Source organism: Diceros bicornis, chromosome 8, assembly GCF_020826845.1.
Source record: "Diceros bicornis minor isolate mBicDic1 chromosome 8, mDicBic1.mat.cur, whole genome shotgun sequence".
Taxonomy (NCBI): domain Eukaryota; kingdom Metazoa; phylum Chordata; class Mammalia; order Perissodactyla; family Rhinocerotidae; genus Diceros; species Diceros bicornis.
Window position 1 is genome coordinate 308,187 of NC_080747.1, and position 15,115 is coordinate 323,301.

Genomic DNA, 15,115 nt, shown 5'->3' on the forward strand with positions numbered 1-15,115 from the left:
TTTTCATAGTTTATTCAGTTTGTCCTGCTAGTTGCCTTTATGCATTTTTCATTTTTTCTATTAATTTTCATAACTCACTGTATACAGGGGATTCTATTCCCTTTCCCAGTTCCACAGTTTGAGCATATTTACTCCCTATCAGTGCCATATCTTTTTGTTATTTTATATTATTTTTTGTGTGTGAGGAAGATCAGCCCTGAGCTAACATCCATGTTAATCCTCCTCTTTTTGCTGAGGAAGACCAGCTCTGAGCTAACATCTATTGCCAATCCTCCTCCCCCCCGCCCAAAGCCCCAGTAGATAGTTGTATGTCATAGTTGCACATCCTTCTAGTTGCTGTATGTGGGACTCGGCCTCAGCATGGCCGGACAAGCGGTGAGTCGGTGCGAGCCCGGGATACGAACCGGGGCTGCCAGTAGCGGAGCGCGCACACTTAACCGCTAAGCAACAGGGCTGGCCCTCTTTTTGTTATTTTAAAGCAATGTATTTTTTTGAGGAAAAGAGGGTTTTTATTTTAAGTTAGTTAAATTTATCAATCATTTCCTCCACAACGTATATTTTTTGTCATATTTAAGAAATCTTACTCCAGTGTTATAAAAATGTCCCTCTATATTTTATTAGCTTTTCCTTAAAAATTGCTTTTCACAATTAGATCTTTTAACTAACCAGAATTAATGTATTTGGCTGCTATTAGATAGGGATCCATTTTTTCTTTTTCCATATAGATATCCATGATCTCAGCACCATTCATTAATAATCCATTATCTTCTCTCAGACGTAGTGTTTCATTTGTTTTATACTGGTCCCATGTAAGTGTACCATTTATTAGACTAACCACTTAACTTATACCAATACAATACTGATGTCTGAAAAAATTGACGTATGATAGGGTTTGTCCCCGTTCTTATTTTTTAAAATACTGCAGGCAATTTTGGGTAACTTACATATAAATTTTAAAATCAAAATCTGTGGAAACAATTTCTAAATTTTTATTTGTATTGCAATGAATTTATTAACTGAAGAGTGATATCATTTTTAAAATACTAATGCTCCCAAACATAAATCTGGTGTGCTTTTTCACTTAGGTCTGATTTTATGGTTTTAATCCTTAGACTTAGCGAGGCAGGGCAGCGTGGGGTTCCTTCCTGTGTGATCCAGCCTGAGCAGGGCAGTTGGCCCTGCTGGCTCCAGGGGTGACGGGGCACCAGGCACACCCTGTGCAGGCCTGCTGCTCCACATGCCTGCTGCTCCCCTCCCACCCCCCTCCGAGGGCAGCCAGCGGGCATCAAGCAGGGCAGGAAAGGAACCCTCGGGCTGGGGACGCTTCCCTGCTGGAGGCTGTAGTCAGCACCGTGGAGACCAACTGTCCCTAAACTGGTCATAAAATGCAACATCCTAAGGACCACACAGGCAACCTGAAAGGCTTATTCTAGAATTCATCTGAAGAAAGAGTTGTGCAAGAACAGCTGACATTCTTGGGAACAAAGGAAAAGGAGGAAGGTATGCCTCACCAGACAAGAGAGCATGCTGAGGGCTGCAGGGACTGAGGCCAGGCGCCGACCAGAACAGAGAACAGACCTGGGGCCATGTTTATTTTTTGCACACAAAAAAAATTAGTATATAAAACATGCAATATAAAAATCAGTAAGAAACACAAAAACAAAACCCCATAAAAAAAAGAGCACAGGATGAGAACAGGCAGTTCACAGGAGGAGAAACACACCTGGCCAGAGGTACAAGTCCACAGGACACAGGGCCATAGACACTCCCGATCTGGGCACTTAGTGCTGGGGAGCCCAGTGCAGGATCTGGCCACTCGACTCCAGTGTCTGCCCAAGGAGACGTGGCCCAAGCACCTGGGTGGGGTGCAGGGCGGACAGAGGTAAACACCAAGAGCCAGATGCCTGGCGTTCAAACACGCACACAGTTGCGGACTCAGGGCGCATGGTCAGAGGAGGCTGTGAGGACCTGGTGCACTGGCTCCAGGACATGGGCAGGGGGTCTGTCCCTAAAACCAGTGAGAGACCACGGACACAGGGCTCAGGCCCAGGTCCCTGAGGCAGGACACGGACCAGCTGTGCACACGTGCGGGGCAGCCGTGGGCACTTGCGGGCAGGCAGAAGCTGTGTCGGCTGAGTCCGCATGCATGTGAAAGGCCCTCCTCCAAGGACAGGCTCCCCTCAAGACTCCCGGGTCCACACACCCTATGATGGGGGCTTTGCCTGCAGCAGGCTGCCCAGTGGCCCTGGAGTCCTTGCTAACAGTGACTGGGGCTGCTGCCCCTGAGACCCTAACTGGGTCCTCCTGTGGCCTGCAGAGCCCTGGGGTGGCTGGAAACCCTCGCAGAGACTGAGCCTCACCACATGGGACTCTTATCAGTGAGCACAGCTAGGAGCCGCGAGGGGAAGAGGTCCGCCTGCCTCTCAAACCATGGTGCTGAGCCCTCATGAACACGAGTGTGAACGTCATGGCCCTTATAGGAAAAAGGGGCAGGACCAACGTATTCTGCCACTTTCTCATCCTATACTCTGATTTGTCAGTGTGTTTGTTTTGGGGAGTTTCACTGCAAACTTCTGATTCTGTCAGTATCTGAGATGTTTCCATCCACTCTGGCCAAGACACTTGAGGTTCAAATGGTCCCAGCTCTGGCCAGTGGGAGCCCCGCGACCAGGGCCTGCCCTGTGAAGGGCCCGGCAGTCTGTGATGGCCTCCCTGCTTTCAGGGAAGACCGGGTGCTCAGCCCACCCCATCTCACATGCTGGTCCAGGAAGCCGCCCCTCCTGTGGGAAAGGGCAGTTATACATCACAGGCCAGGTGCCACGGCTGTCACCTCTCCTAGGCCTTCTCAGTGGCGAGAACCAAAAATGGGTGAATTCACACCATTATCTCCAAACCAACTTAACAAACACGAGGAATTAAGGAATTTCTTTTATTTCGAGCATGTGTCCCGGGCAGAAGACAGTTACACACGAGCCTGACCACTTATCCTCTGAGACGCCTGCTCCCAAGGCTGGCCCTCGGTGGGCATCCAGACGACTTCGGGAGGGTTCTCACCGTTCCAGAACTGATAAGAGTGGCCCCCTGTGCCCAGACTGCCTGTACCAAAATGTGGTTTATGCCGGGACCCTCTTTCCTTCTGGAGACTGGAGCATGCCAAGCAGGGGTGCCCCCATGACCAGCCCCGACACAAACCCTGGGTGCTGGATCTCCACGGAGCTTCCCTGATGACGCTTCCCACGTGGCCGCAGCCTGGGCTGGGCAGTGGGTGCGACCCGCGGGACTCCATGGGGAGAAGACTCTGGAAGCTGCGCCTGCTGCTCCCAGACCTTGCCCCACACGCCTCTGCCCTGTGCTGATCTGGGTCCTTTCTCTGAAATGAATTGCAGCCATTGGGGCAGCTCCAAGCCAAGTCCTGCGTGTCCTCCAGTGAAGCACCGACGTGGGGGTGGTCCTGGGACCCTGACACACACCCCTGTTCTCTTCTAGAAATCTTCGCTCCTGATGACGTAACACGCCATCTTACTAGTCTGATCCCGACATCACACCAGGACGATGTTGAGCTGCCTCACGTCCTCCCGCCGCCCTGCCTTTGGGTGCATCCACTCGGCAGCCACATACCACCACGCCCAAGTCACCAGACACAGCTCTGGTTGTGCCACGGCCTGCGGCATGTTAGCCTTACTTCTCTGTTAATATTCCATTTAGGGAAGGAAGACGTTTACGTAAATCCAGTACCTGAGCCCAGGGGGGAAGCACCGCCATCCCCACCCTCACAGGTGACTACTTTATGTTTGTTTCTCCAGAACTCTGCTCTGAGAGCGTGAACAGACGTGTGACTCTCCAGTCCCCCTTTCTCACAAGGGCCAGCCCACCGCACAGTCTTGCTCGCCTGCCTCTTCCGCCTGGCCCTCTGGCGACAGGCCTCTAGGGGTTGCCCCCACCTCGGCAGCAGCACGGGCCATGAGGGCTCATCTCCCTCGTCGTCTGTCACCTCATCTCGCAGTTCTCTCGGCGCCCATCCTGGAAGCCAGGAGCTGAGGCCCAGGGCAACCTCAGTGTGGCAACAGCCCCACCGTTTGCTCTCTTCCCAGCAGCCGTGGCGAGAGGCTGGGAAACACTGGACCCGCCTTAGAGCCGGTGAGAAACGGCATCTCAGCCGGGTCTTAATTTGCATTTCTCTGTGAGTGAGGCTAAGTAGCTTTTCTCACGTCCAAGTATTGCCTGTTCATTGTCATCAGGGGGCTGCAATTCAAGAGCCCTCCAGTCCTGGAATCCACCCCAAGACGTCACTTGCTGGGAAGAGGATGCTGAGGACACAAGTGGAAATGTATGACCTGCCGCCCTGACGATGCCACAGTCAGCAGGAAGTGCAGGGGACAGCCCTTGAGACCCATGAAGCCTGGGGCACACACACGCAAAACACCCCATGGCCCAGCACCCTCACGCAAGGTTGCCGTACCTTCAAAAGCACGGGCGGAAAAGCACATGCTGACAACAGGTAATTGCCAAGCAACCACTGGTGTAAAGCCCTTACACCCCCCCGTCCACGCCCTGTCCTGCTCTTTCAGCCTTCACACTCAGGACGCAGGCCACAACCCACCCAACTGCTCCTGTCTCCATGGGCAGGACTCCAGAGAGCCAGCCGTTAGAAACGGGCAAACACTTCCTTTAACGAGGTGTGGCTTGGGACATCGCAAAGGGCCACCGAAGTGTGAGTGGATGCCCTGCCCCACAAGACACCCAGCACTGGGCAGAAATCAAATTTCTTCCTGTAAGCTCACATCAGAGACAAAGAACACAAGTGCTACGGAACCCACCACACAGCATAATGCACACACATGTACGCACACAGGCTCACACGCATGCTCACCACAGCGTGCTCACACATGCACACATGCTCACATACTTGCTGACAACCATAGCGTGCTCTCACATGCACACATGCTCACATACTTGCTGACAACCATAGCGTGCTCACACATGCACACATGCTCACACACGCTCACAACCACAGCATGCTTACACATGCACACATGCTCACAACCACAGCGTGCTCACACACACGCTCACAACCACAGCGTGCTCACATGCTCACACACGCTCACACAGGCACACACGCTCACAACCACAGAGCGCTCACACATGCACACACAACCAGTGCGCTCACACCTGCACACATGCTCACACACAAGTTCACAACCACAGCGTGCTCACACGCTCAAAACCACAGCATGCTCACACATGCACACGTGCTCACACAACGCTCACACATACATGCTCACACAGGCTCACAATAGCATGCTTACACCTGCACACATGCTCACACACGCTCACAACCACAGTGGACTCGCACACACACTCAGAACCACAGCATACTCACACGCACACATACGCTCACAACCACAGCGTGCATGCACACGCACGCTCATGCCCACACACAACACACGTGTGGTCACACATGCGTGCGCATGCTCATACACAAATGCGCACGCCTTTACCTGTGTTGCCAACAATTGTGGACACAAAACGATGACCGCGGCACAAAAATCAGAATAAAGGAAGCAAGCCCAAGAAGCCCCCACGACTCGGAGGACGAGGTGATCTGCAGCAAAGGACACACATCCTGACCCCTGGACTGAGGAGAAGTGACACGTCAGCGAGAATCTCTGCTCAGCTTCTGCGGCTGTCCCCCCAAACAGCCGGAATAGGAGCAACTGCCTCCTGTCGATGCCGACGCCTTGGCCGCTGGTGGCTGTGCTGGAGACTAGGGCCAGCTGGGGCTCAGTGGCACCTGGCACAGAGCTCCCTGGGCGAAGCCAAGACCCCTCACAGGACACCATGCTTCTGGCCATGGGGACCGTGGGCCAGCATCCAAGAGGACAGGACAGCTTCCACTTCTGTTCCCCTCGACAGTCCGCTCACATGCGACTTCATTCACCCACACGCTCAAACCTACCCGGCCCATGTCCGAATGATTTGACATTTTAACTAACAGGGACGGCGGTAACAAGTCATCTCGGCACCCTACGACTGCCCCACTCACTCCACACCATAGAACATGCACAGCGCAAACGTGAGGGGTGCTGTCACAGCAAAAAGGGACTCCGAGGCAGGGGCTCACGGCCTCCTGGGAGAGGGCGATGCTGGCCCACAGCTCTAGGAGCTCCTGCAGGCCCAGCGTCTGCACTTCTCCACTGTCTCACCAAATGCTCTCTGTGGCAAGGGTGGAAACAAGGCTGCCGGGGCCACCGCCACCCCACAGCACAAAGCCCACCAGGGGACTGCAAGCCTGACGGCTGAGCCTGCAGAGGGGCAGGGCTGGCGTGAGCATTGCACATTCACCGACAGCCATGACGCCAGTTTTGCCAGACATGGGGGCAAGGCAGTGCCCACAGATGGGAAAAACTCAAGGACCAAGAGACCACATGTACTCGCCTAGAACCTGCCCTTGACTCACCTGGCGACGGACTGGATCACCTTGGAGGAGGTGTCCTTGATGTTTGTGAAGAGGCGCTCGGTGCCCCCACGCAGGATGTCCAGGAACCCGCCATAGGGCTGGTCATACTCGGCAACCACGAGGCCTGCCAGCAGAGACAAGCCTTAGGTCGCAGTGGGGGCCAGCACACCCGGGCGCTGTGCCAACCCCCACAGAGACGGGAGAGCCTAGACGACGAGAACCTGCAGCGAACTGCACTCCTGCTGACCCCAACCACCAGCGCTCCAGGGCCAAGGAGAGGAACAAGCCTGGCGGGTGGCCCCACTCTGTGCAGCACCCGCAAAATGCGTGCCCAGGCACCCCAGGCCACTCTCAGGAGGGCAGAACCTGAACACAGGCCGTGAGAGCCCGAACCTCTGGCTAGCAGGCCTTTGCGTGCACAAGGCCTCCATTCCCGTCTCCAGGACACTGACCCAGGTCACTTCAGCACTCACTGGATGCCAGCTGGGACCCCGCTGTCACACAAATGCGTGCTGAGGGGCCCAGCAAAGGCAAGGCAGCCTCCACTTGAGGCAAAGGGACACCGCGCACACAGAGGCCACAGAGGCAGAGGATGGGACGGAGAAGGCTTTGCAGGGAGGCCAAAGGAGGGGCTGGGCCCTGAAAGGCCGTGTGGCTGGACCTCAGGTGTGCTTCAGGCTGGGACTCAACCCGTCTGCAGGGGTCCGGGCTGCCACCCAGATGTGAACAGATGGTAACAAAGGAAGGTGGGGCCTCAAACCCCAAGGTCCCCAGCACACAGTCTTCAAAGGCAGCTCCGGTGGCAGCAGTCAGCAGAAAAAGGGAGGCACGATACACGTGCTGCATCTGTGCTGCAGGGTCGTCTGCCAGGCCTCTCCCACGGCTTCTGTGACCCATGCGGCAACACGGACCACCAGACAGCTGGGTCACAGGTAGGACAAAGGGCTGGCCGCTCTCAGGCTGTTCGGCAGCCGCTAAGATGTAGCCACGCTCCACATGTGATGTTTACACTGCTCCTTCATCAGGCAGTGACCAGCCCGGCCCCAGACAAGCAACCCCACACACGTGTGGTATAAGCACGCGTGTGGTACAGTCTCGTCTCAGTGCCTCAAGAACCCACCCCCCACGGCCATCCAGGCTGCCCCACGTGCTGGGCATCCAGAGCCGGTGGTGCTGGATCCATACTGTGGACATGGAGAAGCTAGGACATGAGTCGGCTGGCTGCCAGGAGAGCTCAGGAGGACCTGGCGCTGGACTGCACACCCCAGACAGTGAGATGTGGTGGATTAGCACGGGGGCCCGTGACAGAGCAGCACATCCCGGCTTAGCCTCCTGGAACCTTCTGGGTGCAGCCACATACAGCCCAGGCTGAGGGCTCCTCCAGGGACACAGCTGCGTCACGCCAACGATAGGTGCCCAGACTCACGCTGATACACAGCGGACATGGGGAGTTCAAACCACTCACTCAAATGCGACCTGAGTCTTGAGGACAACCCACCAGCCCCACCTCCACTCCTACAGAACCGCCCTGCCACACCCTCATTTGAGCCCCCACCTCAGATCTCTGCGGCCCTCCCTGAATCCCATCACAGTCGCTCTGTTTCCCCACGAGGCGCCCTTCCAATGCACTCCCCCTGGCAGCCGCAGTCCGCAGCTCTGCGAGGCACGCCCTCGTCTACCCGGCCCGTGGCCAGGCCAATGGGTGACTCAGGGAGGGGCTATGGGGCACATGCATCACCTGGGCCTCCGAGGGACTGGAGACTAAGTCAGCCACATAGGCAGGCGATAATGCCTGTGTGGTCACCCCCACAACCCTGCATGCCAGGTGCCAGGGTTTGAGCCTGCCTCCGTTGTCACAGGGTGCTGCAGAGGAGCAGTGCTGTCCTGACGGCACCAGGATGGGACAGCAGGTGCTCGCTCCTCTCCCCTAGTTCCCTGTCCTAAACCCTGGCTGGAGTATCGACTCCGCTGAGTCCTGGGAGTTCCAGGCAATCACGAACCCAAAGGTGGCCTCAGGACCCCCAATGTCCAGCCTGTCTTGCTGCCAGGCCAAAAGCCCCACGAGAGCAAGAGGTGGGTGCCCTGCAAGAGCACAGCAGGAGTGTGGTAACCCAGGGGGCAAACCGCAGGTATAGGGCAAGGGTACTCACCTCCACTGTAGCCGCTGCTCGTGGGGCCCCCGGGAGGGGATGGCCCTCGGGACAGGGCAGCACTCCCACAGCCTCCATTCTGCTCCAGGAGCTATAAGGATTCACATGCAAGGAGTCAACTTCTACAGAGGTCAGAGACACACCGTTCCCCGCCAGGAAGACCTCATAGACACCGGCACACAGCGCCTGCAGTCCACACTGCTCCTCACCACGGAGGACACCAGCATGCAGCATCCACTAGCCGCAGGCACGCTGGCTACCGATGAACCCTCCTCTCTCTACCTGGTTTATTGTAAAACCCAAGGGAAGAATTTCCCAGGCTCTAAACGGTCCACTTGAACCAAAGGGTGGGTCACAGTGACAAATGAACCTCCACTCGCGATTCTCAGGCGAATGTTGCCATGACAGAGGAGGCAGCGTGAACCTGCCCCACTCAGCCAGGGCTAGCTGCACACCCCCTGCACCTAGGCACTGCAGTCGACAGAGGACGAACGCAGCATGGGGATGAGCAGACCCTCAGGGCGGGGCGTCTGTGCCCCATAGCCACCTGGGCTCAGCCAGCTCGTGGCCTCTGCCTGCTGCGGAAGCAGAGCAGTGGGCTGCGCCCAGTGAGAGGCGCTGTCCTTCACGAGCGGAGCCCAGAGCCAGCGCCGCTGGAGCCTCAAGGCCCAAACCTTGGGAGAGCTGCTTGGAGCCCCTGGCAGCATCAGGACCAGGCTGGAAGCAGGGCTGCAGGACGCCTGCCCAGCCCCCCTCGAGCTCCGGCCTCAACCATGCTCAGCCTTGAACAGGTCGTAGTATCCACCGCTGCTCTTTGTATAGGTGACTTGGAAGTATGCTTTATAGTTTTTTGTGGGGTTTTAAAAAATATTCTTGTATTCTGAAGAATACACAAAGCTCAGAAAGTAAGGCGTACGTGTTATCAACTCTATGGAACATGATGAAATTTTGTCTTTCTCTGTGACCTGACAGGAGGCCAATGTTAACAGTCCGTGGATGCTTCAGGATGATACATACGCTCTGTTGGATGTAAGATAGCATATGTCCCTCAGATCAACCGTGCCTTTTCTTCACAAGTTCTCAGCCTCATTTCCTTGTTTTGTCAGTTCTACAAGGAACAAAACATTTGACCGGACACTCCTCACAACTCCTCGTAAATGCTGGTAAACGTCACTCAGTATCTCTGAGCCACGTCAAGGACACGCAGATGCCGCTGGATCTGCTCGACGACTCGTTCACACAATCCTAGTTCACGACACAGCCCAGCTTTCGTGTGGCTCCACTCTGGGCTTTAGGGTTCTACTCCTGTCCTCACTCTGGGGCTCCGTCTGCTGTGCGCTGCCCCACGTGGCCTGGAGCAGAAGCTACGGAAGGGCTTTAACATCAGCAGCCACGGCTGCTGGGTTCCAGAGGTGCTGAGATCGGAATGTGCCCCTGCGCCTGTCCATTGGTGCCTCTGCCCACCCCCTGGAGAGCTCCCAGCAACACACACAGGCCTAACCCCTGGAGAGCACATGTTCTCTGTGAAGGGCCACGTGGCAGCCACGGGCTGACCTGCCTCAGAGCCACACTGCTCAGGGGTCCTCTCCTCGCCTGGCCCTTCTCTCTGAACCAGACCCATTGCCCAAGCCTTCCCGACGCTCTCTCTTCCCCACACCGATGGCCACTGTCTGACACATTGGGCCTTTATTTCCACATCCTACCCTGGGCCCCCTGGCACGGGAACGGGCCCACGCATTAAGTGCCTGTCAGATACAGAAACGCCGAGAGTCGTCACGGGGTGTCCCACACCCAGCTTTACTCCCCTGATTCCTGTGACCCCACAGGGCTGCCCTCAGTCCCGACCTCAGAGGGACTCAGATCACCTCAGGCTGCGTGGGGGCTCCTTACTGCATGATGTTCGGGAGCCCCCTCAGAGCTGCGTCACCCGCTTTAAAGCAGATTGGGCCCTCGACATGACGCCAAGACCATGCAACCACGAGCAACACCTGGAGGGCCCTACCTCGGTGATGGGCAACTTAGGGTTCACGTTCCTGGCCGCTGCGATCTCCTGGAGCTGGTTCACCAGCTCCGTGATGGACAGCCGCTCCTCTGGGTTGACCTTCAGCGTGGCACCTGTGGCAGAGGCAGCGTGTGTCGTCCAAAGTCCTGGTGGAGGGCCTGCCCTGCTCTCGCAGAGATGACAGACCCCCAAGGCCCTGTGTTTTACTTACATTACCAATTTTAAAAGCAAGTGAGGAAATGATGACATAAAGAGCAACAATAAAATGGAACAAAATCATCAAATCCAACCACTGAGAGCACCAGAGTCAGAGCAGCATAAGTTCACAGGGGCTGCCCCAGTGAGGCCCCACCGGAAAGCCCGTGCCAGGGAGGCTGCCACACAAGGGGTCGGGCAGGAGACAGTGCCACCCCAGACAGGACAGTGTCCTCTGTGGTCCCTGCACACAGGACTTACGGATAAGGCCATGAAACACGGAGTACCGGCTGTCGTTAGGAGGGATCGAGTACTTTCCGTTGACTATTCGAAGTTTTGCCCCATCTTCAAAAGGGTGCTGCCCGAAGCACAGCAGGTACAAGATGCAGCCCAGGGCCTGCAGGGAAGGAGAGAGGTGAGGCGGGGCAGAGGGGACAGAGGAGCCAGCTGCCTCGTCTTGGGATCCTCGAAGGCACAGTTAAGGCTGAGTCTCCGCGCCGAGCCACGCCCCGGTCTGAGCTAGGCACAGGCGGCTGCAACACTCCCCGCACTCCCCACAGCCAGCCCGCTCCTCCAGCCTCATCAGACACAGAGGACTATCGAGGTCAGAGAAGTAAAGAACTCCGATCTCTCATTTTCTGGTAAAGGGTTCTTCAAAATGAAAAGTTCTGTATTCGAGCATCAGGGCATGTCGGCCAGGGCCTTTCTCACCCTCCAGGACAGGGTGGCTGCAGAAGAAGACCCCACCTCCACGCTGTTCAGCGTCCACAGAAGCACGAGCCAACCACCAAAGCAGGAACCAAACCTACACAGTCAGTCGGGGTTTCCACAGAACTGGCCCTGAACCAAACGTCAGTCTCTCCTCACTTCTATCCCACCACAGCACCCACCCTCGGCAACGTGACGTGGGACCCATGACTGCCTCCCGCCAGCATCCCATCCAGCACACGCAGACACCCGAGGAGGCCAAGCCCTAAGCGTGCAATTTCAGGTTCACCTTTTAAACTCCCATGTGCATGTGTGCGTGCGTCCTCAGGCTGGGACGTGCTGAGGGCACCCACATGGGGCCCACTGAGATTTGGAAAAGGAAGACGCAGTGTGCGGCAGCACCGGCACTGCCTCCGTTACTGAGAAAGGTTACAGCACGCAGGTCCCACCGACAGAGACCCACGTCTACAGCAGGAGCACTGGACGCGGGTCTGACAGCTGAGACCAAGAGCTTGGAGGGGTAGCGGCTCAGGGCGCTCTGGGGCTGAGGCGCCACTGTCCCTGCCCTTAGAGAAACCAGGGAGGCCAGAGGACCCCTTGGCCGGGCAGGGCAGCACCCTGCCACTCAGGGCTGCACTCCCTGCACTCCCACACAACTCAGAAAGAAGGATCAGCAGACACCAGAGGAGCACAGCCAGGCACAATGCTCACCCCACACAGGGACTGCCCTCCGTCGATGGGGCAGGGTCTCAGAGAGGCGAAGGAGGAGCGTCACCTGGGCATCCAGCCCAGCCCTCACTCTGAGACTGCCCCCAACCTGGGTGTCAGACCCCAGCTCTCACTCTGAGACCCCTCCAACCTCTTACTCTGAGATCCCCCTAACCTGGCTGTCAGGCCCCAGCTCTCACTCTGAGACCCCTCCAACCCTTCACTCTGAGATTCCCCCCAACTGGGGTGTCAGACCCCAGCCCTCACTCTGAGACCCCTCTAACCCCTCACTCTGAGACGCACCCCCCAACCCAGGCATCAGACCCCAGCCCTCACTCTGAGACCCCCCACCCTGGGCGTCAGGACCAGCCCTCACTTGGGCCCTCACCAGGCTGGCATAAAGCTCCAAGGCTGTCTGGGATGTCCAGCGTCTGGCCATGAATCCCCAGGACCTCGGAGGGGCTCTGACCAGGAGAGCTCAGGTGCAAGCCTGAGGCAGCAGACCTGTCGTGGGCACGACGCCCAGGCAGGACCCTGTGCCGATTCTGCTCCACGCTGACACCCCATCCAATTTCTACTTGGTCCACCTCCACCAACAACAGTCACAAGTGACTCTCCAGAAAATGAAGAAAAAATGAAAAGAAAAAGAAAAAAGAAGGGAGACCAAGGGGAACGTGGCCTCTTGAGCCATGGCGGCTAGAACCTGAGCCCGAGAACCTGTGCGGCAGGGCTGCTCGGCACCACAGGGGTGCAGCCTCACCCAGATGTCCTGTTTCTCGCCGATCGGGAAGTTCGAATACAAGTCCACGATTTCTGGCGTCCTATACATGGGTGTTGTGTTCCTGGTGATCTGAAGAAAAGACAAAGACACTTCAAAGAAAAAGTTACAGGCAAGTAATATTTTTTATTTTGCATCAATGCCCTGCAACTTTCCAAAATACACTGCAGGACGTTTATGACAATGCTCATTTACATCCCACTGTGTTCCAGAAAGATCTCAGGCTGCTCACTTCCCTCCTGACCCCCTCTGCCACCCATCTCCAGAGTCACTCATCTCGTCCACCTCTCGTGGCCTCCAGTGTTTGCTGAAGCAGCCAGGCCACAGCACACAACATGGCGTCCCAACTGTTTGTTCACAGAAGTGGGCCTCACTAACAGGAAACCTAATCCAGGGTGGCGCACACAAGCCAGCTTCGCATGTGAACGGAAGCACTGAGCTAAAAGGAGCTTCCTGACGAGTTCTTGTAGACAGAGAACCTTCTGTGACGGGAGGGAGGACTACACCAGTTACCTGTTGGGTCAGATCCTTACGTGAAAGACCCTGAGACCACGTACGAGGGCGGAACATGTGACAGACGAGCAGCCAGTGGGCACAGCACAGGGAAAGTGCGTCCCAGGGCACAGCAAACACACAAACGCCGACCCACGGCTGCAGGTTCCAGGGAGACGGTGAACAAACAGTGCCCCGACCTCGAGGACAGGCAGCGTGATCAACTCTCTCCACCTGAAGACCTACTCTGCACGAGTAAACACCCTGAAGAGGTCAGCCACAGGCCAGGAAAGCATGCATGTGAGACCCCATGCCAACAGAGGGCTCATGAGCAGACCAGTCAGTAACTCCTGCAAGTCCTCAGAAATACACAAGACCCCATCGAAAGTGGGCAAGGGCCTTGAGGAGGCCCTCAGAAGACCACACTACAGTGCTCAGCCTAGGCAGGACTCGCCCAGAGCACTAGGAGGGATGGAGGCCAGGGCACCATGTGGCCCAGAGGTGAGGACAGGGAAGAGTCCACATGGGAAGAGTCATCACGCGGGGCCAGCCCCGTGGCTTAGCGGTTAAGTGCGCGCGCTCTGCTACTGGCGGCCCGCGTTCGGACCCTGGGCGCGTACCGACGCACCGCTTCTCCGGCCATGCTGAGGCCGCGTCCCACATATAGCAATTAGAAGGATGTGCAACTATGACATACAACTATCTACTGGGCTTCGGGGAAAAAAAAAAGGAGGAGGATTGGCAATAGATGTTAGCCCAGGGCCAGTCTTCCTCAACAAAAAGAGGAGGATTAGCATGGATGCTAGCTCAGGGCTGATCTTCCTCGCACAAAAAAAAAAAAAAAAAAAGGGGTCATCAAGCTGTATGCTGATGATTCTGTGCTGTTGTGTGAGTCTGAGAAACTTCCGTTAAAAACTATTTTCTGTAGCTCGACGTGTGGCATTAACCCTTCAACCCAGCAATGGCACTTCTAGGACTGCACACGGACAGCATGAGGAAACACGTGCAGGCTGCAGACTGTGCAAGACACTGCACACACGTGATCACGGGCAGAAGGTACTGCCTGGACAGACCAGGGCTGTACAAAACAGACACGAGGGGCCGGCCCAGTGGCGCAAGCGGTTAAGTGTGTGCGCTCTGCTGTGGTGGCCCGGGGTTCGCTAGTTCGGATCCCGGGTGCGCACTGACACACCGCTTGGCAAGCCATGCTGTGGCAGCGTCCCATATAAAGTGGAGGAATATGGGCACGGATGTTAGCCCAGGGCCAGTCTTCCTCAGCAAAAAAAAAAAAGAGGAGGATTGGCAGATGTTAGCACAGGGCTGATCTCCTCACCAAAAAAAAAAAAAAAAAAAAAACAGACACGATGCGGTCACTAAAGAAATGAAGACAACCCCAGTGCAGTCGTGTGGACTGACTCAGGAGACACTCGAAGTGAAAGAGCCAACAGGAGCCAAGAGAGCGTGCATAGCGTGAGATGGGGAGTGCAAAACGCACATCCCTCTGCTCATCTCTGGAGAAAGAGACTCAAGAGGCAAGCAGGAAACCGTGCGGTGGGACCCGGAGGATGCGAGACTGAGGAGCGCGGGGATGCGGGAGCTCTGCCTTCAGCTAAACTCTTCTGTAA

General features: G+C 56.2%; 1 protein-coding gene across 3 annotated transcripts in view; it reads right to left on the bottom strand.

Annotated features, from left to right (window-relative positions):
• Positions 1-15,115, bottom strand: part of GAK (cyclin G associated kinase) — a 68,201-nt gene that overhangs the window by 30,943 nt on the left and 22,143 nt on the right. For all 3 annotated transcript variants that reach the window (XM_058546490.1, XM_058546491.1, XM_058546489.1), the window contains exons 7-11: positions 12,981-13,070; positions 11,066-11,201; positions 10,610-10,722; positions 8,608-8,698; positions 6,458-6,581 (exon numbers count right to left, since the gene is read on the bottom strand). In XM_058546490.1, the coding sequence (XP_058402473.1) occupies positions 6,458-6,581; positions 8,608-8,698; positions 10,610-10,722; positions 11,066-11,201; positions 12,981-13,070 (554 nt within the window). The remainder of the gene's footprint in view (positions 1-6,457; positions 6,582-8,607; positions 8,699-10,609; positions 10,723-11,065; positions 11,202-12,980; positions 13,071-15,115) is intronic.